At 38.5% G+C, this 26,399-nt stretch overlaps 2 protein-coding genes across 2 annotated transcripts; one reads left to right on the top strand and one right to left on the bottom strand.

The window, feature by feature from the left end:
* Positions 1 to 1,289: 1,289 nt before the first annotated feature.
* Positions 1,290 to 11,297, bottom strand: LOC121799048 (protein ROS1C-like). The gene is given in 21 exon segments (XM_042198368.1): positions 1,290 to 1,550; positions 1,552 to 1,640; positions 1,861 to 1,899; positions 1,986 to 2,100; positions 2,190 to 2,255; positions 2,429 to 2,568; positions 2,734 to 2,791; positions 2,874 to 2,910; positions 3,122 to 3,643; positions 3,848 to 3,930; positions 4,022 to 4,058; positions 4,151 to 4,219; positions 4,304 to 4,395; positions 4,471 to 4,555; positions 4,677 to 4,756; positions 4,892 to 6,284; positions 6,370 to 6,460; positions 6,999 to 7,400; positions 7,485 to 9,188; positions 9,952 to 10,682; positions 11,069 to 11,297. Coding segments are annotated over 20 exon segments (5,820 nt in total). The 5' UTR covers positions 10,640 to 10,682; positions 11,069 to 11,297; the 3' UTR covers positions 1,290 to 1,520.
* A 12,416-nt stretch (positions 11,298 to 23,713) lies between these two features.
* On the top strand, positions 23,714 to 26,002 carry LOC121800801. The gene has a single exon (XM_042200305.1). It carries the CDS (start codon positions 23,714 to 23,716, stop codon positions 26,000 to 26,002), a length of 2,289 nt encoding a protein of 762 aa, XP_042056239.1.
* The last annotated feature ends 397 nt before the right edge of the window (positions 26,003 to 26,399 follow it).

The following is a 26,399-nucleotide window of genomic DNA, read 5'->3' as shown; positions in this document are numbered from 1 at the left end:
ATTCTACGTCTAATGCGATCTCAATCTCGAATGATAATTTGAATCAGAAACAGAGAGATCAAACAACTACACAAACGTCATTTGAATGAAGATAACGTCATCCGTCTATAATTCTAAAGTTCGTACCCTTGGTTTTACTAATTTGTAGGTTTTTTGTTGGGATTAGTTTGCGTATGCGAATTGCGAAGTAAAAGCAGATCAATACAATTTTCCCGCTGCAGTTAAAATGTGTTTTCGCATCCTTATGTTGAGCTGCTTTAGTGTATTTGCAATATAGCCTGCAATAACAAATCGAAATTCTACACAGCAATCAGCATAATGCTTCGATTATTCGAAACAAGGTTTATTAAAATGCTTAAATTATTCGATACAAGGTTTATTAAAGATCTCTATGCTATCTATGCCTTCAGCCAGATTTATTCGAAGTTTAGCTTAACTAGCTGAATTACGTTTCCAAGGACTTGCCTGGTGTTGCTATTGGCATTACTGGATTAGCCAAGAAGATCATGATAGCAATAAAGCACCTCTTATTTTTCCAATCCTTAATGAAAATGCTAAAAGAGTTGTTCGGCAATGAACATCTATTACAATAAGTAATGCAATACTATACTTGTGCATGTGCATGTGCATAACGTTTTACTTGTGAACATTTAAAGACTGCTTTTATTTTGCTAGCCTCATTCCATGCGAAAATAATGAGGATTTGTATAATTTATCCTATGGATAGGGTCTAAGAGAAGAAGTAATGCTATACACTGCTTCTCCATGGAATATGGGATCTATTGTACTGTTACTTGTCGAGGCACTAGCTGTCTTATGATGCCCTAATGTCGGGGTAAGTCTCTTTTTATTCTCTAGATGATCATTATAGCAGAACTGTCGTTAAGTTACTGCGAATCTATGATATAATACAAGTCTAACTAATTCGATGGTTCCAATCAAGATTATGTTCTTGCGTGGCAAAGTGTCTTCAATTCCACTCTTAGCCTTAGGTCAAAAAATAAGACTGAGTAGCTCATGGACAGTTTCTAATACTTTGTTTTCTATACATATGTGTATTTGTGCTTTATACTGGTTATATGATGGAAATCAATTTTATTTTTTCACCTAAAATGGAAGTGCTAAATGTGATCTTAATGTTTACGGGAAGGCAGCGCCTTTAGAAATGGCCTAGTGATTCTCTCGGCCCAATTGGATGGATCCCATCTCATAAATATCATTCTGTCTCTAGCATCCCTTACCTTAACCATTAGAATGATATTACAGTGCATCCTATCAAAGTTCTACAATTACTGTTCAAATTGCTGCTAATTTTATTTCTGAAGCAACAAATTAAAAGAAATAGCAATCCTAGATTCCTACAAGATGCCAAGATTCTCTAGGTGGTAATGAAATGTTATTATTTGCAACTGGTACAACCTTGACATTCGTTTATAGTATGATACAAGCAAATGCACCATATCATTTGCTTTTAGAGCAGCTAACTTTCAACCATGGCTTACACTAACTGCATTCTATGTCTAGCTTTCATCTGCCTTTCCTTTCCCTTTGGCTTAGCTTGCTGGCAGCGAAGTGCAATCTGGCAATCAGGGGACGAGGGGCTCTTGTTTTCCTGTCAAAGCCCCTGACACAGACAAACCCTGAAATAAGAAACATCAGCAAATTATGTCGCTCAGGTGGTAAAATTATCACTCTTATGCTCCAAGTTTTCTCACGTTTTGTTCTTAATGTATAATGTGTAACATTCAGGGGGTAAAATGATTACTCCTATGCTCCAAGTTTTCTCATCTTTTATTCTTATTGTATAAGGCGCTAGAGCATGGAGCTAAAATGAGAACATCAGTCAATTTCCAAATGTACCTCTCCAGAAGCAGTACTGAATTCCTTCTGTGGACAGCCCTAATAAGCAGAAAAATGATGTATTGTCAACTTTTCTAAAACCGAATTGCCATGTCTCAATACTAAGCTGTATCTTCAGCTGTTACCTTTAAAAATAGTTGGTATTGATGTTCCAAAGTAGACTGTTCGCCTTGGCAAGTTCCATAACCACTTTCTTGGTATGTCCATTGGGGATAGGCTGCTTTCATGATCAGAAAATACCTGCACATGTCAAATCATACAAATGAAACCAGTGCAATATCATCAATAGTGCACAAACTATTAATACGAAAGAAATTTGTCTTACTGACCTCATTTACTTGAAAATATGTTCCATTTAGTGGAAAGCTTCCTCGCATGGCTGTTCTGCATGGTATCTGTGATGTTGCTAAATGTTAAATTTATAAATTAGCTTAGGGAATTAAATTTACTGGTTAAGGTATCGGCACCATAACCATAGAAGTCTAATTAAAAGAAAGTAAATAGGATTAGGGAAGACGTGTTGTTCCTTAAACAACCTAATATATTGCTACTATGATAGTATCAATACCAGAAGAGTTCCCCTAACAGTTTGAGAATTTGCTTCTCGTATACAATTGCATGATGCACAGGTTTCATCTGTGCAGAGTTTCTCGGGTTCTTGGGAGCTGCATCTTCTCCCCGGTTGTTCAATAGAATCCTTTGTTTCACCTGGTATGGACCATTTATAAGAGCTGGTTATTCTAAAAATAACTGAGTTAGATGGTGATTTCATTTTCTCTTTTTTTAGATCCTTTAATATAGTGTTCACTATGTTAAGCAAAGAGTAGTTCTCTTCATCCTTTCAGTTATATTTAGGGGACGTTTTTTTCATACCTGGGGTCCATATAGCAAGTAGGTAGGGGCAAGGATCATCAGGTTCCCGTTTATCCATCTGCAAATTTTTAACTTTATTTGAGTCTAAAAAGCACCTTACACCATCACGTGTGTTTGTTACGAGACAGAAAATCACTAACCCCTTCTAGTAGTGGATGCAAATCAGGAAGCTCGTAGCTGTAAAAAGAGAATATTTCATAAGATGCTCCAGATTATCAAACATGTCATTTTCTTTAGACTACCTAAAACTCATTCTTAGTCTGAATTATTGGAGTCATGCGAGCTAGCTTATTTCTATTAGGTACACCAGCATGCTAAAAAATGCAATTTAACACCTGTAATAGTTGTGTGATTTCCAAAGCTTAAGATAAAAGGATTGTCTACTTACACTTGATGCTCTGTTCGGAGCCGGCTAACATTTTTAAGCTTTGGCACTGGTATTGAAGCAGCTTCTGAAGTTAAAGCTACTAAGGCCTTTGACATCTCTCCTTCCTGCAGTTCTGTATTTTGCTGCATGATTGTCTGCAAGTTGTGAGTGAACTCTTCCATGTTCAGTTGGATGATGGGGATCTCATCAGGATCTTCACTAAAAGGATTCTCAATATCACATTCTGGATCTGGCATATCATCTGGTTCTGGTGTGTTGGGAACTTCAATAATAGGCTCTGGTGTTTGTGGCTCTTCAATGATGGGCAGAGAGTTGCTTACTCTAGATCTAGGATCCATTTCTTCACTTTGAGGAGATGTCAACTGCAAGTTGGTGACTCTAAATTTATGATCCATTTCTTCAGTTTGAGGAGATGACAACAGCAAGGTATCCATACTTCTGACTGGGTTTTGATCAGCTTTCTTATTTTCAGCTGTACACACGATGCTTTTGTCCTGTGGTGCTGGGAGAGCAAGTCTTGCACTACATGCACATTTAAAAGATTCGATTAATAGTGTGGTTCGCTCATGTCACTGACTCAAGGGAACTAATTCATTACTGATCTATGTATTTCTGGTGTGGCTTCACAAATGCATTTCTCGTCATTTTCTTAATAGCGAGAGGTATTGAGGTAACAGAAATACTTCCAGAATTTTGAAAACGAGTTCAGTACTGCATAATACAAACCTTGCATATGCACTTGCAAAGTGCCTGCATTCTCCCCTCATTGGACATGCATTGCAATTTGGCCTGCTCTTTGTGCAAAATACCTGACAAGATAATACGATTTTGTATTATTCTATGAAAAAATTACAGAGTGTCTTGGAATATACAAGAGATTCTCAGATAACCATGTGATACCTTTCCAAAAGTGATCATTTGATAATGTAGCTCATATCTGTAATGAGAGAGAGATGACAAGTCAATGAAGGTTACTTGTACTGTTATTTCAACAATAAGCATCCATCTGAAAAAGGAAATATTAATTACAGTGTTTTTTGATCAAGCTTGCAGAGCCTGGGCCACAGATATTTCTGAATTGTCTCCAATATAGGGTACCTAAACAAATAATCAGGTCAAGTCAGTTATCTGTCTGGTTCTACATTGTAATGGGAAAATATGTTAACTGTGAAAAATACTCACAGTTCTAGTAGATGTAGCTGAAGTGACTCAGGTAATGGTCGAAGAGGAACCCACCCTAATCGTACTGCTATACGGCCAACATTGGTGTCGACCTTTTCAATTGTTGCAGATACAGTTAATAATTTTTTTTTCTTTGAGCAAGGCATTGTAAATGAGGTTAGACTTACTGGGAAGGCAAGGTGATGAAGAGTCAAAAGCCGTACACACTCCACACTCTTCAAACCCAAACCTCTTACGCTCAATAGGTACTCTCTAAAAATTGAAGGCAAAAATTAGGTGCTTATGCTATTTTGGATCTATGGACATAGCTAATAAGAAAACAAACTTTTATTTTTCTTCTTTTTGTTTTGAGAAAATGTTAATGCAAACTTACTTTGCTTTATCTGGTGGAACATCCCTAAGCCATTCCAGATCAATACTTCCATGGTCTCTAACAAGGCGGTTGAGGAAGTCCTGCACAGTCAATTTCAATAGATGATCAGCTATAAATGGGAGCTTTCTAGCTACCTTTGCGATAAAACGGAACCGTAACGAGTTTAAATTAAATGTGACAGCTCTATATTATCTGCCACAGCTATCTTTGGATACCTTGATTCTTTCTGCCAGTACATTGTTCATTCCCCTTTCTTTAATAGTATGGGCGATCTCATTAACATCTGCACATCGGATGGCATCCCAGTCCACTGAGTCCAAGGTGAAGTCCGTTCTTTCATTTTTTCTTCCACTAAAGAGTGCATGTTTTCTTAATTGATCCCAATCAACTTTGATCTCCTTTTCTTTACTGATTCTTTCACCTATTGAATTGGGTCCATTAATCGTTTGCTCAGGATGGCTATTGAGGCCATTCTTATTTGAGTTTACTTCCTTATGCTCTGAGTGTTCTAAACTGTCAATGTTGGTACTACTAGCTGTAGCATCCATCAGATTTTGATTGGTGTTTTTTTCTGAATCCTCCGGCAGCTTCTTCTGTGCTAGTGCCTGGCCTCTTTGTTCGTCAACTTTCATTTGATGTATCTCAATTTGCTGGTTGCTGCTTGAGTGAGCAATTGAACTGGGAAGATTTGGAACCCCAAATTCAATAGTTGTTGACTTCCGAGATGTTGTTCCTGAAAATGATTCTGAAGAGAGTTCACTTATTTCACCTGTACAAAGTTCTTTCTCGCTGGAACTATCTGAGACCTTGCTGTTTTTCTGATACAAGTCAAAGCCTGTTGATTGTGCTCCCAAAGCTGGCACATGATAAAAAGACGTCTGATTACAGGCTGCAATAGTTTTAGCAGGTACAGTAGAGTTGCCTAAATAATCTTCATTCAGCAAGCTGCAAGGCAAGCTTTCTGATGGTATATAGCATCTTCCATTGGGATTTCTTTTCTCACTGCCTTCTCCATGAATCCCCTGTAGTACATTGTCCGCAATCTCTAGAAGCTTTATGAAAGATGTTGGGTTAGTCAACCAATTTGGTTTAACCCCAGCTGCCGGCTCTTCTTCTGAGGTGCTAAATAAGCACGAATCACTTTTTCCTGTGGTTTGTACTGCTATTGGGGTAACTGCAGAGTTCTGAGAAGAAATCTCCGGCGTTTGAGAGAAAAGGGTGTGTTCTGTGTCTCTACCATCCTTGTTCAAACAGACAGATCTGTTTGCTATAATTTTTTCACAGGAAATAACTGGAGCAAGAGAAGTAGTTGCTGCTTGACCTCTGAAGTTGCCTTGTACAGAACTGTCATTCCCTGACGCATTTAGAGAGGGTATCACACTGTTCGCTTCTCTAATACTACTTTCTTCAAAATCTTGAAGTGTTTTAGTATCATCACTGCAGACTGTCTTATTTAAGATCTCTTTGGTCAACACGGAGTACCCTTCATTTTCAAGCGCACAGACCTCGGGCTCATTGGTTGCGCCATCTGATCTGTCATTACGTAGTTCTTCTGGGTGGATCTTTGGCCTAGCGGGGAATCTAGCAGCAAGTGACATAAAGGCGGAGCTGCAAGGGTCAACGCGCAATGTGATTTTACATCTACAGGTCAGAACCTAGGCATAAGTACATAGGTGGTTGATGATAAACTAACCTGGAAACATGATCTGAAACATTCTGAGTGAGGAAAACACCAACTACTGAGTCTACAACTGATCCCTTCCATGGAGAAAAGCGCCTATCTCCTGTGGAAGATATCACAAAATGTTTAGGTTTAAAGATTTCAATGATACGGAAGTAGATGTTAGGGGAAAAAGTTCCAAATGCAGCGAATGACTGAACCTTTATTATGACAACTAAAACTTTTTAGTTTATTAAATTGATAAGTTAATTTGTTCATTCTCCACTTAAATGGAAAACCAAACCGAGATTGGCAGTTAGTATCTTGTAATGTGCATGTTGAATGTATTGAACAGTCTCCTAATACTTACCTCTAGATTATGTCTGTATTTCCAGGGAGAACTCATGTTTCTATTTTGTTAGAGATTTCATAACTACAAAGTTAAAAAGATAAATCTGAGAGATGGTGTAGAGAATAAAAGATTTTGCCATTATTTACTTAAGCTTTCAGCATCTAGTTGAAATACTGAGGGATGGGGCAAAAGAGATTCCATTTCTTCCAGTTCTCTTGAGTGCTCAACTTATTGACTATTGTCACATCTTAGCTCTAAGAATAGTAAAGCATATAAAATGAATAGGGTTAGTATATAACTTTGTGGTTACCTTGTACAAGATGCATGCGTGCAATGAATGAATCTGCTCTTCCAATGAATACTCTTCGTTCTTCTTCCCACCATTTTGTATTTTCCTCATTGGTCCCATCGATCCCTTCACTGTTTATATTTTCTAACAAAAGTTTCCACACTCTTGTTGTCTCATCATCAAGGTCAACTTTAGCCCGTGGTTTTCTTCTTCTCACTTGATCAAATGAAGCATCAAAAGGGACAACAGCTCCAAAATTTTGATATGGAACAAGAGCATAATGCTCTTTATAATATTTTCTGAAAAATGCATTATACTTTTCTTCTGTTATGCTGCTTTCGACATTTAGGTCTACTTGGCTAAGTTTATCAGTGATTGAATCAACTAGAGACATGTTTTTCCATGTTAGAGCCGGTGGTGGTCCTGCATCATAAGTTGAAAGTCAGCAAGTATATAAATACTGTAAGGTTGTTTTATTGATATTAATATGACGAGCTTTATCAGTACCCATTGAAAAGCCAGCAAAGTTTTGGTGATTATACAAATTTTGCACTGTTGAATTGATAAGGATGCTTTTCTTTGACCGCTTCTTGGTTGCCATTGTTGATTGGTTGTCGGCCACAAGAGCTTCAATGCATGTAAATGGTTCGTTGAGACTTTCAATATTTTGTGGAGTTCTAGAAACTGTTGCTGCTTTGCTTGAAAAATTTAGCCACTGTTTACAGTTTTCCATTGGTGAAGCTACATTCCTCTGACAAGTAGGGGCTTTTGATCTTCTTCTCTTAATTCTTTGCGTGGGTTCCAAAGCTAACAGATCTTCATACACTTGCCTCCCATCAGTTGCATATTTAGTTGTTTGCAGATTAATAACCTGACTTTGGGCACTATAAGGTCCCTGATTAGATGATGGCATAAACGTTTTGTTGCAAGGATCTCTGAGAGTTTGTCTTTCAAGTTTCCCACCATTCTCTGAGTACTCTGTAATCTGCATACTGGATGTCACTGTACTGTATACCTTCTCTGTCCTCTTTTTCTTATAAATATCTGGAACATGTAATCCAGGTGTGCCAGCATCAGCATTCTGTGTTAAAGTAGAAAGGTACGCCTGCAGAGAATTATATGGTATTCCTGATTCGTTTCTGTTTCCAAGTGCTGCTTCCACAGGTATATCCATGTTATGTCTTTTTAAACATGTGCTGCTGTTGATGGAGTCACTACGGCTTTTTGGTGTCAATTGGCCATCAGGATTCATGCCCACTTGAACAGTGTTAGCCTCTTTAACATGTGTAACGTCTGAGAATACTATTTGGCATTTCCCTATGGAAGAAACACTTTGATCTGTTGGCATGTGGTTTTCCTTTTGTGTGATTAGCAAGGGGCAATGGGGATGATGCTGTTCTGTTTCTGGCTGATCTTTTGGACTGAAGTTACTAGCTTGCAATTCCCTTTCGCAATTTGAAGAGGAATCTGGGGAGTTTCCATCTCTTACTGGGTCGACTGAGTTGAAATTCAGAGATCTTCGGCAGGATCTTCGAGTATGCTGCTCCCCCTGTATTTCTGTTGTTTTAGTGGTTTCCTTATCAGTGTCATCTCCAGAGTTGCTGATTCCTTTTCTTCTTCTGTGCTTTCTCTTTCTTAAAGCTGTTTCATTAGAACTAGGAGTTTTATTATCTGGCTCAGCTCCATTGGTTCCCAATCCCCCTCCTAAGGGGCTGTTAACACCATTTTTCCGAACATACTTCCTCTTGACTCTCGTGGTGTCCTGAGGAACACTAGTTTTCTGTGCACTTGATTTCGGAGTTCTTTTCTTTTTACCCTCAATTATGACCTTTGGCCTGTGCTTTTTCCTCCTAGTCTTCTGCTGAGGGGTTTGGAGTAAATCAGCTTCATCCATGCCTCCCTTGTCAAGCTTGTGATAATCCTGCAACTCTGTTGACGTGACCTCTCTAAATTGATCGTTCACCAGAGGGGACTTTTCTTTCTCATGCAGCCGCATCACTCCATCACTAATGATGGAGTTCTTTTCTCTCGTACGTGCTTCATCTATTGTTGAATGTTTCATTGCAGGCTCCTGCTGGCCACCTCTGTTTGTCTTCTCTGGTGTTTTAGGTTCACACTGACACAGAGTTCTCCTTCTCAAAGCTGCATCGGTAATCATTCTGGGTGGTGAATTAAGATTGAGCAAGTCCCCAGAGGGGAGTGAACTCCTATCTGTTAGACACAAGAGCAGATTCATATTCAACACAGATAAAACATACATGCATAAGTAGTTTGCATATAAATTTTTAGATTCTTGCTATATTTTATAAACAATTGAATGGTAGTATATGATTGCTTTAACTTCAGTTTCATTTGCTCCTAACTAATACTCCCTCCATCCCCGATTGTAGGAATTGTTGTTTAGTGTGTTAAATATACAGAGAGAGAGTATAGTCGAGTGCATTAATTAGAGTTTACTTTAAAAAAAAAGAGGAAATGTGACATCTTTTGTTTGACAAACTAAAAAGGAAAATGTGACATCTACTTTGGGACAATAGAGTATAGTTTTAGAGAGCATCTTCAGATGCGTGCCTTCACCTACTTCTCTTTTTGCTGTGACACATAGGTTTTCTATACCAAGTAAAGCTTCCTCCAGTTTGACTGTCACACAGTTTACATGATGCATTAATCCAAACATTATTGCTGTCTAATGTCAAGTGAATACTGAACCTAGTAAATCCTTGCACTACTTTTTTGCTTGTAGGAGTAAAGTGACATTTTCTTCTCATATTTTAAACACAGGGCTTCTACAACTTTTCAAATGGGAAGTTTCAAGTTCTATTTAATGAGTTGGGAACTGAGTTATGGCAGCTCTTGAGCAAGCCCAAATCAAGGTTCTTCACTAGTAGATAGCAGAACAGATACAAGTCAATGTCATTGTTAAAGAAAACATGTAGACATGCATTTTTCTATGTTAATCAAATAGTGAACTTACCAGTGACAGTGTCTGGTACTTTCCCTTGAGCATCAGAATTTGCTCCAAGCATGGTGTGTTGATCTTGCAGGGAGGTACTTCCAGTACTCATAGTAAACTGTCTTCCTTCAACTTTTCGATGGAAATAAGGATTTGAAACCCCACTCCTATCAAGTGGGTCTTCTATCACAGTATGGTCAAATTGAGGGTGAAAACAGCAAGATGAAGCACTGCTGCTCGTGGCAAAATTACTTTGCGTGAGGGCATTACCCGTTTCTCCCGTCGTTCCAATTACATTCAAGAGACTCATAAATGAGACATTTGACCACTGGTCTGGGTCATTCCTTGAACCTTTTCCAAACATGTGGGAATAGGCAGCCTCTCTGGCCACCCAACTCTCGAAACCAATCAGATTCTCCTCGTAAACACGGGAATTGGTGGTCATGGCAACGGCAACTCTACTTGCATTATTTACACTCACTGAAGCATAACATGCGGGTTCCCTTTGGCATTGTGTTTGTTGCACAAATTCATCCGACCCAGATAGACTTGCTCGAGCCGCCTGGTTAGCTGAAGCTAATCTTTCACTTCTAGTCTGATTTTCTCCCCTGTTCGTCGAAGTGGCTTTAGCTGAGGTTTCCTGGATCCATGAAGAACCGATCCCGATCTCGCCCTGTTCCGAAGCTGTATCTTTTCGTCTAACTGACATCCCACACCAGGACTCTGCTAAATTTCTATCTTTGCTCCTGCAGCTGCAAATTTAGGATTTTATTTTTCTGTTTAAAAAATCACCTCAATTAATTCCTCGACCGACAGCAAGACTTTGGTAGTTCCTCAACTACATTTCTTGTCATTCTCATGCGGTGTAAAATTACCACAAATTCAGTAAAAAGAATCAGGAACATCCAAAAATACATGAAACTCAATACTAAATTGAAGTAACAGATCTCAGAAAATAGAATTCTTGAATATGCAACTTGTTTCTTTGGCTATTGTATGTACAATAATTCACACCAAAATTAAATTATTTTAAAGATGAATGATTGCAGTAGGAATAAATTCTAGGAAGGGGATAATCTGCTGTTAATTCGTAGCAATTATTTTTCTTTGAATTGGAAAGTCATCGCATAGGACTCACCTAAAATTCGATTTCTGGTGAAGTTCTTGTAAAACCGATTGTCGAGCCACCGAACTGCAAAGGAGAAATCAAGAGGACGGCAACTTCGTAGAGAGAGAGAGAGAGAGACGAGGGCTTTTCATTCAGGTGTTAGAAAGAGAGAACTTCAGAAACCGATAAATCTTTTTTTTCTCTCGGTAATCTCTTTGTTAGTGAACTTGCCTCAATCTAACAGCAGACGCTCAAGCATACAAGTCGAGCCATGCATGCATAGCGCGATAAGATAGATAACTCATCTATATTAAAATTATATAAGTAATATTTTATTTATTATCCTTTCTAAGTATCCTAGCTGAAAAAGTGTTCTGACGTGTGGAACTTGAAAGCCCCACAAAGAAAATCTAATTGGTAATAGGCCCGCACTCATATTTAACGCTAAAATTAATATATAAAAATAAAACTATCATTCAACTATATTTTTTTTAGAGTGATGCTATATGACCATAATATGACCGGTCATAAAGAGTTAATTTAGTTCATTTACATGTATAAAAAAACTAGAATTATCGATATAAACTTATATGTGTGTGAATGGACTTGTGAGTTGATATTTATCTTTGAATTCCATTATGTAAAACACATTAATATCACGAATGACTATATACGTTGAGTAACAATTAAGAAATGACAGTAGTAATAAGTTGAGCAAAAACTATGAAAGAGCAACACTAACATGTTGAGCAACATATAATGAATATGATATAAAAGTAAAATCAAGTAGTATTAAACCAAAAATTAGAAAAAAATCAATTTTTTTTATTATTTAATTAATTTATGGCTGGCCATAATGTGGACGCATAGCATTATTATTTTTTTTACCGGACTTCTTAACATATCTTATCATTCGCTCAAAACAAATATACTCCTAATAAAAACGAACTGAGTATAATACATACTAATCATATTATAGTAATCCAGAAAAATATTAAAATTTTAAATTAAATATCTATGAAATAAAAACAATTTTTTTATTAAATATTATATAAATGGGTCATGTTAAAAATGTATATAGTATCTAATACACAACTAAGACCAATCTTACACCGTTAAATCTTAAAATAAGTGGATGAGATTAAAGCTCACAAATTTGAATAAATAGTAGATAAAATATCAATAAAAGGGTAAAGTAGTCAATCTATTAAAACATAATAATTTTCACAGATTTTTTTATATCAACATAGATATTACAAATATCAACACAGTGACATAAGAATCTCAACACAAGTACCGGAAAATATCAACACAGTTTTATTGATATTGTACATGCATTATATTGAGATTGTTTGATGCATTTGTTGATATAAAATTTGTTAATCAACATATACGAAAATTGAAATAAAAATTATAAAATTTCATCATCCAATCATCGTCGGAACATATGCAATTGAGATAACGTTAGAGTCAGAATCCTTATGAAATTACCTTTAATTTGATATATTTTTTACGAAGAAATAATTTCAATCAGGAGAGTTATGTAAATTCAAAATTTTAAGATGATTTTGAGGAGAGAACAAGTGGTTAATTTTAACTACCATATATAAGAATTGACACTAATACCCTTTAAGTTTATTTAAGAATTTTTTCAATTTAAAATATAATCCACGTGTCATTATTTCAACCACTATATCTTCTAATTTAATGGCTAAGATTTGGTCTTAATTTGGGATTGCTAATTAGTTAGCAATCGATCATTACCCTTATATAAATATTTCAAATCAAGGTCAAATCATATCACAAATTTTCCATATCATTTTTTATTGATAAGAATAATACGGAGTAATTAATAACAAATTTAATTTGTAATTTAATTAAATTAAATTTAAAATTTAGAAATATTATACACATGTTCTAAGATGATGAATTTCTAAGAATTTTTTAATAATCCTGACAAAAGATGTATATATACCTTTTTTTTATTAGAGAGAAGCTTATTTATAATTTACAATTACAATATACTCACATGTTCTCATAGACGGGGTTTAATTAGAAGTTGCTTGTTTCTTGAAAATAAAAAAAATTATATACTCCTCCCGTCCCATAAAAATAAGGACACTTTTCTTTTTATCGTCCCATAAAAATGTTCCATTTCCATTTATTGAAACTTCATCTAAACTTATTACTCATATACATAAATTTATTTACAACTTATACCATTAGGGTCCACCATTAAACACTATTAATAATGTGTGTCTCACTATCCACTATCACTATTTTAACTATCCTTCTCCTCATGTCTCTTATTTACCAATTATGCATTAATTATCGTGTCGTCCCAAATGTCCTTATTTTTTTGGGATGGATGGAGTATTAATTTTTTTAAAAAATTTACTCATATTTTTTATTATAATAACCTTAAATTAATAATTATAAACAACTTAAATTAATAGTTATAATCAATAATCAACTTTAGTTTATATTACTCCCTACGTCCCACATTATTTGAATCAATTTTTTATTGCATCCCTTTTAGGAAAAAATGATACTAATAAATACTCCCCCTTTCCTTAAAAATTAAACTATCTTTATTATTTTGGGCCATCTTCCAAAATTAGACCAAATCTAAAAATGAAAAGTTTTTAACTTATTACACACTACTAATAATGTGGATCATCTAATCCACTAACACTACTTCCACTACTTCTCTCTCTCTCTCTCTCTCTCTCTCTCTCTCATCTTACTTCTCCTATTGCACATTTAAACTCATGTCATATAGTACAAGTTTGTATATTTTTTTAAGGACGGAGGATATTCAAATTGGAGAGATGGTAAAATAAGAGAGAGAATACGTGCGAGAAGAACCTTCTCTACATTATTCTCTCTCCACATTAACTATTTTATCATCACTATTTCTCAAAATAAATGGCAAAAGAAGTGACTCAAGTAACGTGAGACATATGGAGTATAACTAATGCACTATTTTTTAGCACTACAATTACTTGCAAGTATACAAGGTAGATGCAGTTAGCTAAGGGTAAGAACAAGGATATCGAGCACATAGAATGCTATCACATATTGGCTATCCAAAACTAGACTTCTTCTACTATTTGGAGAGACAGTGTTGGTTTGGTTTGAATGCCGAAAAACAGTAAATTAAACAATTAAAAGAAAGCAATTAAGCAATTACGAATAAAATACTGAGATAAAAACATATGAGACAAAGAAATTCCAGGGATATGCTTTCGCAGTTATGGTTTATACAAGTTTCAATTACAATAACCTAGCACAATTCAAAGCTATAATAGAACGAGTCACATAGATATTGTCCATGCGGTACAAATTAGGTTTCACACTTATAAGGTTGTCAATCTTAGATTAGGACTCAAAAAAGCACATAACACTCCTATTGTTCTCACTCTCAATTTGAAGTACCGTTGTAAGGGGGATTAACTGTAGTGTTAACTAAATTCTTCTAGCATGCAAATCCTCTCTCGACTATATTGCAAGCTAATAGACCATCACAAGAATGTGTCACGAAAATATAAAGCATTATCATCTACTTAGAAATAAAGCAAACAATAAATAAAACTGAAAATAAATAAAGAGGAACTGTATAAACCAAAGTCGGTACTAACATGAAGTAGCTAGAAAGAGCATGTACAATTGATGTTTCTCAATCCAATAGGTACAGAGGATTCACTAGATCACATTATATAGAAGATCTTGAATCTGTCAGCAATGGTCGTTGGATACGCTTTTTCCGCTTTAAAACCTCAACCCACTATACTATTGGCTAGTATAGGGAAGTAAAGGATCGATCCCACGAGGACGGATGTGCTACGAAACTGCATTCAAGATGTTTTGGGAGGGTTTGGTTGCTGCCACGCAATAAGTGGGTCGAGTATTTTAAACTACTGGACTTGGGAAATTAAAGCTAGATTACTCTATCTACTGGGTCCAGGAAACGAGCACGTACGACACATGCATGACTCAGAATCCGAAAATTAACTTAAGGAGCAAAATCAAACAAACTGAGACTAAACTGACTTTCCTAAAATGGCCAAACAAACTAGCACAAAAAGTGGAGACCAAATTTCCCTTAAGTGACCAGGTTCTGGAAAAGCTGCAGAAAAACACAAAAGACAAGTAGAAAGCACAAACATGAGCAGATCCGATCCTAACTACTAACAAACTTCGTCTTCTTCATGAATCAAACGGAATAACAGAGTAAAACAGAGCATAAATCACCATGAAACAAAACAAGATCCCGATCTGAATTTAAACAAGAAATTTAAGATTAAACTCGACAGATCTAAACTACTGGGCCTAGCAGATACGAGAACAACAGTAAATCCCAACGTCTCCATATCCGGATCCAACAAATCCAACAACAATCCAACAGATCCCAACTCCAAACATCCAACAAACAACAAATTTTAAATAGAAAAGAAGCAAACAAACATCAACTTCACGAGATCCAACAAAAACAACATAAACTTCCATAATATATAATACAAAGCTCGATTCCTGCAGGTCCAAGTCAGAACAGAAATTACTAAGCTAAAAACCAACAAGTATTTAAGAAAATGAAAGCTAATCCAAGAAAAAATGTAAAATATTGTTTCTTCGCCCACGTAGGACGGTGTTACACAGCAGCAAACGAACGAAAACCATCATGGTAGCCAGAAATCACCCCATATCCAAGTGCGCAGCAACTGAAATGTGTTTCTGAAGTGTGGAGCTAAGTGAGTGAGCTAGGAGCCTCCCTAAAAATGATCTAAAAGCGTATCTCTCTCATTCTTCAATGTTGAGCTCTTTATATAGGTAAGGCTCTGATCCCTAGGACATCTTCAAGGTGAATTGACGCTTATGCACTTGAATACGATCTTTTTAAAGTCTGCTCTTTGCTCCATTCTGCTCCTGTAGCCAACTTCCTGATTCTCCTAGGTCCGAGCGACGACTTCTGATATTTCACTTCAAAATTCATCTCTTTTGCATCTGCCAGGTCAATTAGCACAAACTCCTGGGTCCGGCAGATTTCTTGCGCACCTGAACTTTGAAACATACATTAATGTTCCGAAAACACATAATTTAACCCAAAACCAATGCATGAAACGAGTCTTATCATATCACATCCCTAGAATTCTACAGATCTAGCTACTCAAGGACAAAATAATCATAATCCATAGTTTGTAGGAAAAACATAGAACATAAAAACTAAGATAATAAAACCCAAAGTTTGAATCTTGTAGTCTTGATCTTCTCTTGATTCCAAGCTTCAAACTCCTTGAATGGTACAAACGATGATGAATAGTGCAAGGAACTCTAAAATATTATTAGTGTAATATACAACAAAAGGTTCATTTTTAAAGCTTGGGGGTATTTATAGCCTCTAAGTCGTGCGTGATGACATGGTAAATCTTTTATCCCAATTAGGAAAATCTTAAAGAGAAATTAGGTAAATTGTTGCGCCGCGTTTTCCCAGCGGTCGCTGCGGAGCCTTCCAGAACTCTCTAGGCTCCAGTAAGCAGCGGGCGAACAAAAATAAAAAATGGAACTCCTATTCGTGGACAGATGGAGTAATCTGATACGGGAATATCTCTACGAATATCCCAAAATCTCTCTTATTTAGTTTAGTATTGATTTAACATATATTTCCCATATATTATTAGGATCTTTATTTTCTTGTTCTCTAAGTCAGGTAGTCTTATAAATCGGAAGCATTGTATTCTTTCCATTCAATCAAGAAATAACATATCTTCCCAACTTTATCGTCTTCTTTAATTTTCTGCAAACATTAGTCTTGGAGCTGATCCCGGGGAAAGCCCGGGACATCCACTTTTATCCCTCCGTCGTCGACCTCTCGTCGTCGCCGAAATCGTGTTGAGGGAGTGCACCCTTAACACCGTATACAACCACTGCCCGATGCGGAGTTTCCCTACTGGCTAGCGCAGCTACACAGCTTCCACAGCGCCGTCCAGCCATGGCAGCAGACGTACCAATTCGGTGTGCCCTTGTGGGAGGAACCGACGCTGCACAGCCAGCCCCACGCCCGAACACCCAACCCTGGCAGCAACCACCCGATCCGCCGGATTGGCAACACAACCCACAACCGCAGCAGTTAGCTTCACAAGAGCAGGATTGTCAGTCGTTCAGAGGTCGTACGGAACCCATGTGTTCCCTGCCGGCGGTAACGGACTCGGTGCTGTCGTCGGTCGTCGAATCACCGCCCCTGGACCTAGAGATGCCCACCGGTTCCGGTTCTGGCGGTTAACCGGTGAACCGGAACCGTGGCGATTTCCTCGAACCGAAACCGTCGCAATTCGGGTCGCGGTCCGGTTCAGGTTCAAGATTTTTCGAACCGGAACCGTCACCGAACCGCCGGTTCGGGACGGTTCAGAACCGCCGGTTAACCGGATGAACCGCAGGTTCGGGAGCAGAAACCAAGGCATCGGGGAGGGCAGCTTTTCGAGCGTGAAAACCAGCCGGTTCCGGTGGTTTTTAGACTGGAAACCGGCGGTTAACCGCCGGTTAACCGTGAAATCCGGCAGTTAACCGGCGGTTCCGGCGGTTTTCCGCCAAAAACCGCCGTTTTTTCCGAAAATTCAATTTTTTTTTTCAGATTTCAAATTCGAATTCTTCCATTTCCCCCCATTTTTATCTATAAATACCCCAATCTATCCTCATTTACATTCACCCCACTCATGTGTTAATAAGAGTTTCTCTCTTCAATCTCTCAATTCTCTCTCTTTGTCTCCAATTTATCATTTGTGCTATGGTGCTTCCATTTAATTACTCAAGTGCTACTCTTATTACGCATTGTTATACACTTATACTAGTTCCCGTAGTTCTATAAGTTGTCTTTCTTTCTCAATTGCTTAAACAAAAAAATATATATTGTTCCATATTTCTACATTTCTATTATATAATGTTGTATACTTGTATATGTATTGTAAATTGTAATGTATCGTTGTCCGTTACAACTCAAATTCAATAAAATTGATATCATTTTCATCTTATTCGTCTTATTTCAATTTAAATTATCCATTGTCTTGTTCCAATTTATTGTATAAGTCCAAATTTCAAATTTATATTACATTATTGTATGTTGTATACTTGTATATGTATTGTAAATTGTAATGTATCGTTGTCCGTTACAACTCAAATTCAATAAAATTGATATCATTGTCATCTTATTCGTCTTATTTCAATTTAAATTATCCATTGTCTTGTTCCAATTTATTGTATAAGTCCAAATTCAAATTTATATTACATTATTGTATGTTGTATACTTGTATATGTATTGTAAATTGTAATGTATCGTTGTCCGTTACAACTCAAATTCAATAAAATTGATATCATTTTCATCTTATTCGTCTTATTTCAATTTAAATTATCCATTGTCTTGTTCCAATTTATTGTATAAGTCCAAATTTCAAATTTATATTACATTATTGTATGTTGTATACTTGTATATGTATTGTAAATTGTAATGTATCGTTGTCCGTTACAACTCAAATTCAATAAAATTGATATCATTTTCATCTTATTCGTCTTATTTCAATTTAAATTATCCATTGTCTTGTTCCAATTTATTGTATAAGTACAAATTTCAAATTTATATTACATTATTGTATGTTGTATACTTGTATATGTATTGTAAATTGTAATGTATCGTTGTCCGTTACAACTCAAATTCAATAAAATTGATATCATTTTCATCTTATTCATCTTATTTAATTTAAATTATCCATTGTCTTGTTCCAATTTATTGTATAAGTCCAAATTTCAAATTTATATTACATTATTGTATGTTGTTGTAACGACCCGCTAAGCCGAAGTTATTAGAAACAATATTATTAGCTTGATTATATATATAAGTGACCTTTATGCGGTTAAATCCGAGCTACGATAAATCGTCGTCGTTTGTTTGACGTCAAGTAAATGAATAGAACACGTAGATATATTACATATGCATAAATATAATAAATTTAAATAAATAAATAAGATTCCAAAATTTTAAAATTTTAATCTAATACATTCAGAAAAATTTAATACATCCTACGATTTGAGAAAATCGGGTACTTCAACGAGGTCGGCCACCAACTTGAGCCGATTATACCTACACCAAATAAACAAGTAAATAAATAAATGATAAACATATATATACATATATATGTAATATTAATAATTAAAAGGAGAGGCAAGTCCCAAGGCTTAATGTGTCACTTCCGACATATCATTTAATGCTGCAACCAAAAGGGCTTAATTATTTTCCTACACCTCACTTAAAGCTGCAACATCACTACCAAAGTTCAAAAGGACAATAATTCCTTGTCAAAAAAATAAATAAAATATTAATAATAATAAAAAAATTGAGATAACATCTCTAGATTTGTCAGGTTGATGCCACTTTTTGTATATTCAAATATACAACCCATTTCTCTACACATAACCCACACAAAAGATAAAGAGTACGGAGGAGATTGCACAACTTCTTCATTACAATCTAACATCTTTGCACAAAAAAAAAGGTGAATCTCAAACCATCCTCTTTCCTTAATTTTACATACAGGTATATGCATTTTTTTTAAATCTGCCCTCCCTAGAAATTTCAATCATACTGTACCTTCACTACTTATTCATCCACATAGCAACCATACACTCTTAGTTCACCAAAATCACCAAAATTTGTAGATAAAAAAAAAGAAAAAAAAACAATTAGGATCCTACTGCCTTTACAACTAGAAAAGGGACGAATACTTATCTTTATGAACTTGCCGGATTCCGGTAGTAAGCTTGACACTCCGACGCCAACCAACGACGACCCTTGCTCCGACAGCCACTGTTTCCGTATCTTTAAAAATCTGGAAAATTGAATGCAAATAACAAAGTTATCAAAAATAATAGTAATAAAATCTTTAAAAATATATATATATATTTTGAAAAGAGAGAGGCTGACCGAGAGAGTGAAAGACGGAGCATACCGAATGCGGACCTCCGGGAGGAGGGCGACGAAGCCGCAGCCCGTGCATGCGCGGCGGCGGCGGCGAACCTGGACCGACGGAGGAGGAGGATGGCGGCGCGACGGTGAAGAGGGGAGAGAAGAGAGAGAGATGAGGAGGAAGGGAGCACCGATCTACCGTTTTCCGGAGACGACCGGACTGCCGGAGGAGGGCGGCGAAGCCGCTGCCTCTGCATGACGGCGGTGGAGGAGGATCCGCGGTGGTGGCGGATCCGCAGTGACAACGGCGGCGGTGCGGTGAAGAGAAGAGAGAAGAGGGAGAGAAGAGAGGAGAGGGAGATAGAAGATGGAGAAAGAAGGGGCGCCGCCGGAACGGCGGCGCTGGTAGGGCGGTGGCGGGTGGCGGCGTCGAGTAGGAGAGGAGGGAGAAGCTGCTGTTTTTCATTGTGTTTGTAAATGAGGGAAGAAGACAAATGGTAGGGTATTTAGTATGTGGGTTTCTTTTGTGGGCTCATGAATAAATTAAATGGGCCATATAATTTATTAGGGCCCAACTACTTCAATTTAATTTGAGGCTTCAATGCATCTCAATGCATAGGGTATTTTGAGGCCCATTTCGAATTTAGTTATTTTTGGGCCTAAGAATAACATGGTTAAATAAATTAGTTGTGACTCAAGTTGCTAATCTTTTTATTTTTAAGAATAATTAATAAAGTATAGAACACCAATTTAGTTGGAACCGGACTAGCAAACGAAGTAGTAATAAATAGTGTAAGTTTTAGAAAATTCTTCATGAATAATAATAATAATAATAATAATAATATAATAGGGTTAAACCTTGAAATTTTCTTTCTCATTTAATTATATTAGTTTAAAACTAAATTAGTATTTCCTAATGTGATATTTTCAAAAGGGTACGTTCGCAAGTAACGTTGGAACGAAAAGTTCAAGTTAAAGGAGCTAAACGAACAAGGTGAGCTTTCCTATACTAAAATACAAATCGCAATTCATGAGAACACGAACACATGTTCGTGATCTTTAGAGATGTTGTCTTGCCATAAATGTTTTGTGTATGATGCCTATCTGATTGGCTAAGGCCAAGTGAATTATGAATAATGACATATGTGAATCGATTCGATTGTGAGTCCTGGTAGGATGGTGTCCCTACTTGGAACCTCTGACCGTGAACGGCAGAGAAGGTGACCGTGCGAGAACACCATCTCGACGGCACAATGTGATCAGATACGGCTAAGTACAGGAAAGAGGGCCCAATGTGAATATTTTTAGTAAGCTCGGGTCTTTTCAATAAAACCCTGAGTATTACTGTGAGGATGGCTTGACAATATTTTCAAATGTATATGTGTAATTTTCGGCAATGTGTTCACTGAGTACTTTTGTACTCAGCTCTGCATATATTTCTAAATGTGCAGGTTGAGTCGTGGAAAGGGGGAGGGACAAGTGCTGTGGAGAGCAAGCTAGTAGCTAACTATGAATAAAACTCTCGGAGGTTCATGTCTCCACACATGGACCGCGTTCTTTTGTTTCCGCTATGCCAGTTAAAAGGAAATGCCTATTTTACTTTTGACTCTGATAAACAGGAGTTGTATGAACAGTCACTCGATTCTGTATAATCGAGTGTATTTTGTTATAAGTATTTTCCCTGCTTGACTTCATTTTTGTGTGTCTCGCTCTGCTTTGGCTTAAATTTCCCCTGAACTCTATCCCCGCTTCTTATAATCCATCCTTAGTCACGGTTTCCCGGGTTATGCTATCCTTAGCTAACTGCGGTCGTGACAGAGTGGTATCAGAGCATTCTTTCTCGCTCTGAACCCGAGAGTCTTCTTTGAAAATCGTGGGTTTAGCATTGTTCCGCTAGACTTTTCGTCTAACAAAAGAGACTCCCAGCACCTACCCCCAACACGTTCAACCAAAGCAACGGTAAGTGATTCTAATTTGAATGCAAATGTGTATTTTATGTTTACTGAAGTGTGTATTGAATTTTTATACACAGACTTGATAGAACATCAATCGTAATTTTGCCAACACTTTCCTAAGCTAGGCAACAATACTAAAAACGTTATAACAAGTAGTTCCGAACGATAGTGAACATGTATGATGTGACGTAGAAGTGATTTTTAGGAACTGCTCCTAGTATCGAAGTGTAACATAGTTAAATACGACTAGTAAGAATGACCGAGCATTTGCATCACATCACGTTTACTTCTTTATGTGTTATTTTATACGCGTATTTATGTATGAGGATACGAGGATCTGATCGACATGCCTTCTTATAGATGGTTTATCCTACAGTCGAGGACATTCTCCTTGAGTACCTCACATTTGTGATGCTCGAAGGAGAGGATTTTGGGATATTTCTAGCACAGTTTAGGTGGCTCTGGGAAAGAGCGCACCCAGTAGGAGTGACTCACTATGACGGTATCCAGCGACTTATCAAGCTTCTACCCTCGGATTGGGTAGGCTTTGCCATCGACCGATCCCGTGATTATATATTTTCTGTAGCCCCTTTCTTCGACTCTTATGGTGATTTTCCCGAGTTCATCGGGGAAATTCACTCGTGTTTTATCCTACATGGCCAGGCACCGAGGGGACCATACATGCGACCAGGCGATTTAGTCCCGGTAGGAGACCCAGGAGTCCCGCAGCCAGAGGACTTTCAGCCCGAGCTGATCGTCCTGCAGCTAGCAGACCTTCAGCCCGAGCTGGTTATTCCGCACTCAGCAGATCCATAACCCGACCTGATCCTCCCATCTCGGCCCTCTACGCCGAGGCGTCGAGCTCGTGGAGAGTTTGAGGCGGGACCATCTCGTCACCCTGTGGGAGAGGAGGAGGACCACTACTCAGCCAGCCCCGACCCCGCACCGGGCCTAGAGGAAGTAGGGTTGGCTAACACCGAGGCGAGAGAGTTACGAGCTGCAGCAGCCGAGAAGCGTAGGAGGGGCAAGGCCCCCGCCACTCCTTCAGATGAGGACGAGTTAGTTGAGCAGAAGATCATAGTAGGCACCAGTCGCCTACAGCCACTGCCTATTCCTTCTGAGACAACTTCCGACGCACTGCCAGGAGCGACGATTCCTACCATTCCTAGTCGTCACGAGTTTATATCACCAGAGCGTGGACCCGTCGCACGGGTTGTACGCCATTGGGGAGCTGTGACCCGTGGACCACATCCTCCGGGTAGCACTATTGAGTCAGCTATTCTCCTAGATGAGAGTTCGGACGAAGAGGAGCCTGAGGAAGATGAGGGGGACCCGGGGACCGGTGCGAGTACCACAGAGACATCAGCCTGATCGTTGACTAGATAGGGATGTGAGCTTTGTATATATGTGTGTATCCCAGAAACGGATCCGTTATGAGACCGTTCTGGATTATGTTTTGACTAGCTATAGTATTTTGACATCACGGAAACATTCGTGCGAGTGTTCCGTGGCTTGACATATTTTGACTAAGATCTGTTTAGTAATAGATCTGATATTTTGCTACATCTGGTTGTACGAAAGTCCTCGGTGGAGGCAATTTTTCCCTGTACATAAACTTTTATATGAATATATACATGTTTTACTTTCTGTCTCTAGCAGAATATGATAATACTTGTTTAAATAAATTAAAATTCTCTATTTTCCTAATTGTTAAATTTATTTCCAATAATAGTAACTTATACTTATAAGAAAATGTTTTATCAATAGAAAATGGAGCCAAGGATAGCTGGACGACCCCGAGGAAGAGGACGTGGTAGAGGGCCGCACCGCGAGCCCGAGGGACAACGTGTAAGCCCTCCGCCACCATCCCCACCTCGATCACCTTCGCCTCCACCTGCTCCGACAGTGGATAGAACTGTCGTTAATACCTTTCTGAAAAAGAAACCACCAACATTTGACGGAAAAGGCGACCCCGCTGAAGCAGAATCGTGGATACGTGCGCTAGAGCGCCTGTTTGACTTACTGCAGTGCACAGATGATGAGCGCTTGATTTGTGCCTCACTCCAACTAACAGGGTCAGCAGATTATTGGTGGGAGGCCCGCAAAAAGACAATGACCCTGCATCAGCTAGAGGGCCTAACTTGGGAACAATTCAAGACAGGAATCTATGACAAGTACATCCCCAAGAGCTATAAGAAGCAAAAAGAAACAGAGTTCTACAACTTGAAACAGGGACGAATGTCAGTGATGGAATATGATCGCGCCTTCTTTGACCTGTCCAGGTATGGAGCTGATCAAGTGGACACGGATGAAAAGATGTCCGAGAAATTTTGTGCTGGCTTGAGGCACGAAATAAGAGTAGCATTGGCTAGCCGTGGCGGACTACCATATTCCGAAGCTCTAAAACTGGCCCTAGATATCGAAGCTGCATTGCCAAAAGAAAGACTGATACCCAACCCTACAAATATGTCATTTCAGACCTCGTCCCAAGCCCCAAGGGACAAAAGGAAGTGGGAAGGGAACCAGAACCAGTGGGGACAAAAGAAGCCATGGCATGGACCACCCCGCCCACAAAACCTTACAAGGCAGCCTACCTTTAAACCGACAGGAATTACTCAACCAAGGCCTAATCTTTGTCCCAAATGTAACAAGCCCCACAGCGGAATCTGCATGGCCAGAGAGATAACTTGTTATACTTGTGGAAAGTATGGCCACATCGCCAGGAACTGTCGAAATGGACCTCAGGGAAGAAGTGTACCAACCAATCAGCCAGTACAACGGCAACAACTGCGAGCTCTACAGTCAGGCACTCAGGACCACCAGGCCTCGCATCCACAACGCCCGAGCCTCTCAACACAAGCCAGGGCTTATGCATTGGGACGAAACCAGCAGAGCAATAACCATGGGAACCTAGCAGGTATGGGCACCCTATTAAACGTACCTATTGTCCTATTGTTTGATACTGGTGCTTCGCACTCCTTTATATCAACTTCGTGTGTAAGCACTTTGGAACTCACACCAGAACCAGCCGAACCTAGAGTAACGGTGTCCTCACCAGTAGGGGGAGCTATAGAAATCACACAAAAATGCTCGAACCTAGAAATCATACTCGGGGAACGTAAGGTTATTGTTAATAACTTGGGGGTCATAAAAATGGAGGATGTCGATATTATACTAGGGATGGAATGGTTGGCCAAGAACCACGCCACAATCAAGTGCAGTGAAAGACAGATTTCCTTCCAAACTCCAGGAGAAGGGCAAACTGAATTCCATGGAACCATTATGAATAAGCGCAAATCCATAATTTCGGTCCTACAAGCAGCCGCGCTTGTAAGAAAAGGGTGTTCCGCCTACCTCGTCTACTTAAGTGAAGAACAGAAGGAAGAAAAGAAGATTGAAGCTGTGAAAATCGTACGTGAATTTCCAGACGTGTTTCCTGATTCGCTGCCCGGGTTACCCCCAGACAGACAACTGGAATTCACCATTGATTTAGAACCAGGAGCCGCGCCAATCTCAAAAGCACCGTACCGAATGGCCCCAAAGGAACTGGGAGAGCTCAAATTACAACTGCAAGAACTTTTAGACCTGGGTTTTATCCGACCCAGTGTGTCGCCATGGGGAGCTCCTGTATTTTTCGTCAAGAAGAAGGATGGGACATTGAGGATGTGCATAGACTACCGAGAATTGAACAAGGTGACACTTAAGAATAAATACCCATTGCCAAGGATAGATGATTTGTTTGACCAGCTTAAGGGGGCCAGTGTATTTTCTAAGATCGACTTAAGATCCGGGTACCACCAACTGAAGGTCCGGTCTGAAGATGTACCCAAGACAGCTTTTCGCACCAGATACGGTCACTACAAGTTTGTAGTAATGCCTTTTGGATTAACCAATGCCCCTGCGGTGTTCATGGATTTAATGAATCGCATATTTCACCCATATCTCGACAATTTCGTCCTAGTCTTCATAGACGACGTCCTCATCTACTCGAAGAATAGACTGGAACACGCTGAGCATCTAAGAACTATCCTCGAAACATTGAGAACCGAGAAACTCTAAGCTAAATTCAGCAAGTGCGAATTCTGGCTCAATGAGATTAATTTTCTTGGACACATAGTAACGGCAGAGGGAATTCGGGTAGATCCAGCTAAGGTAGAGGCCGTACAAAACTGGAAGTCACCAACCAGCCCGAACGAAATTCGGAGTTTTCTAGGACTAGCTGGCTACTACAGAAGATTCATCGAAGGGTTCTCAAAGATCGCCAGGCCAATGACGCAACAACTCAAAAAGGGCATCAAGTTTGTGTGGACCCCTGAATGCGAAGCTAGCTTCCAACTGCTAAAAGAGAAACTAACTACCGCCCCCGTGTTAGCCGTGCCAGAACCAGGAACAGATTACGTGGTCTACACAGATGCTTCGAAAAATGGACTAGGGTGCGTCCTAATGCAGAACGGGA

This window comes from Salvia splendens, chromosome 4 (genome assembly GCF_004379255.2).
Source record: "Salvia splendens isolate huo1 chromosome 4, SspV2, whole genome shotgun sequence".
NCBI lineage: Eukaryota > Viridiplantae > Streptophyta > Magnoliopsida > Lamiales > Lamiaceae > Salvia > Salvia splendens.
The sequence above is the reverse complement of the archived record's forward strand: the minus strand, read 5'-3'. Positions and strand labels throughout refer to the sequence as shown.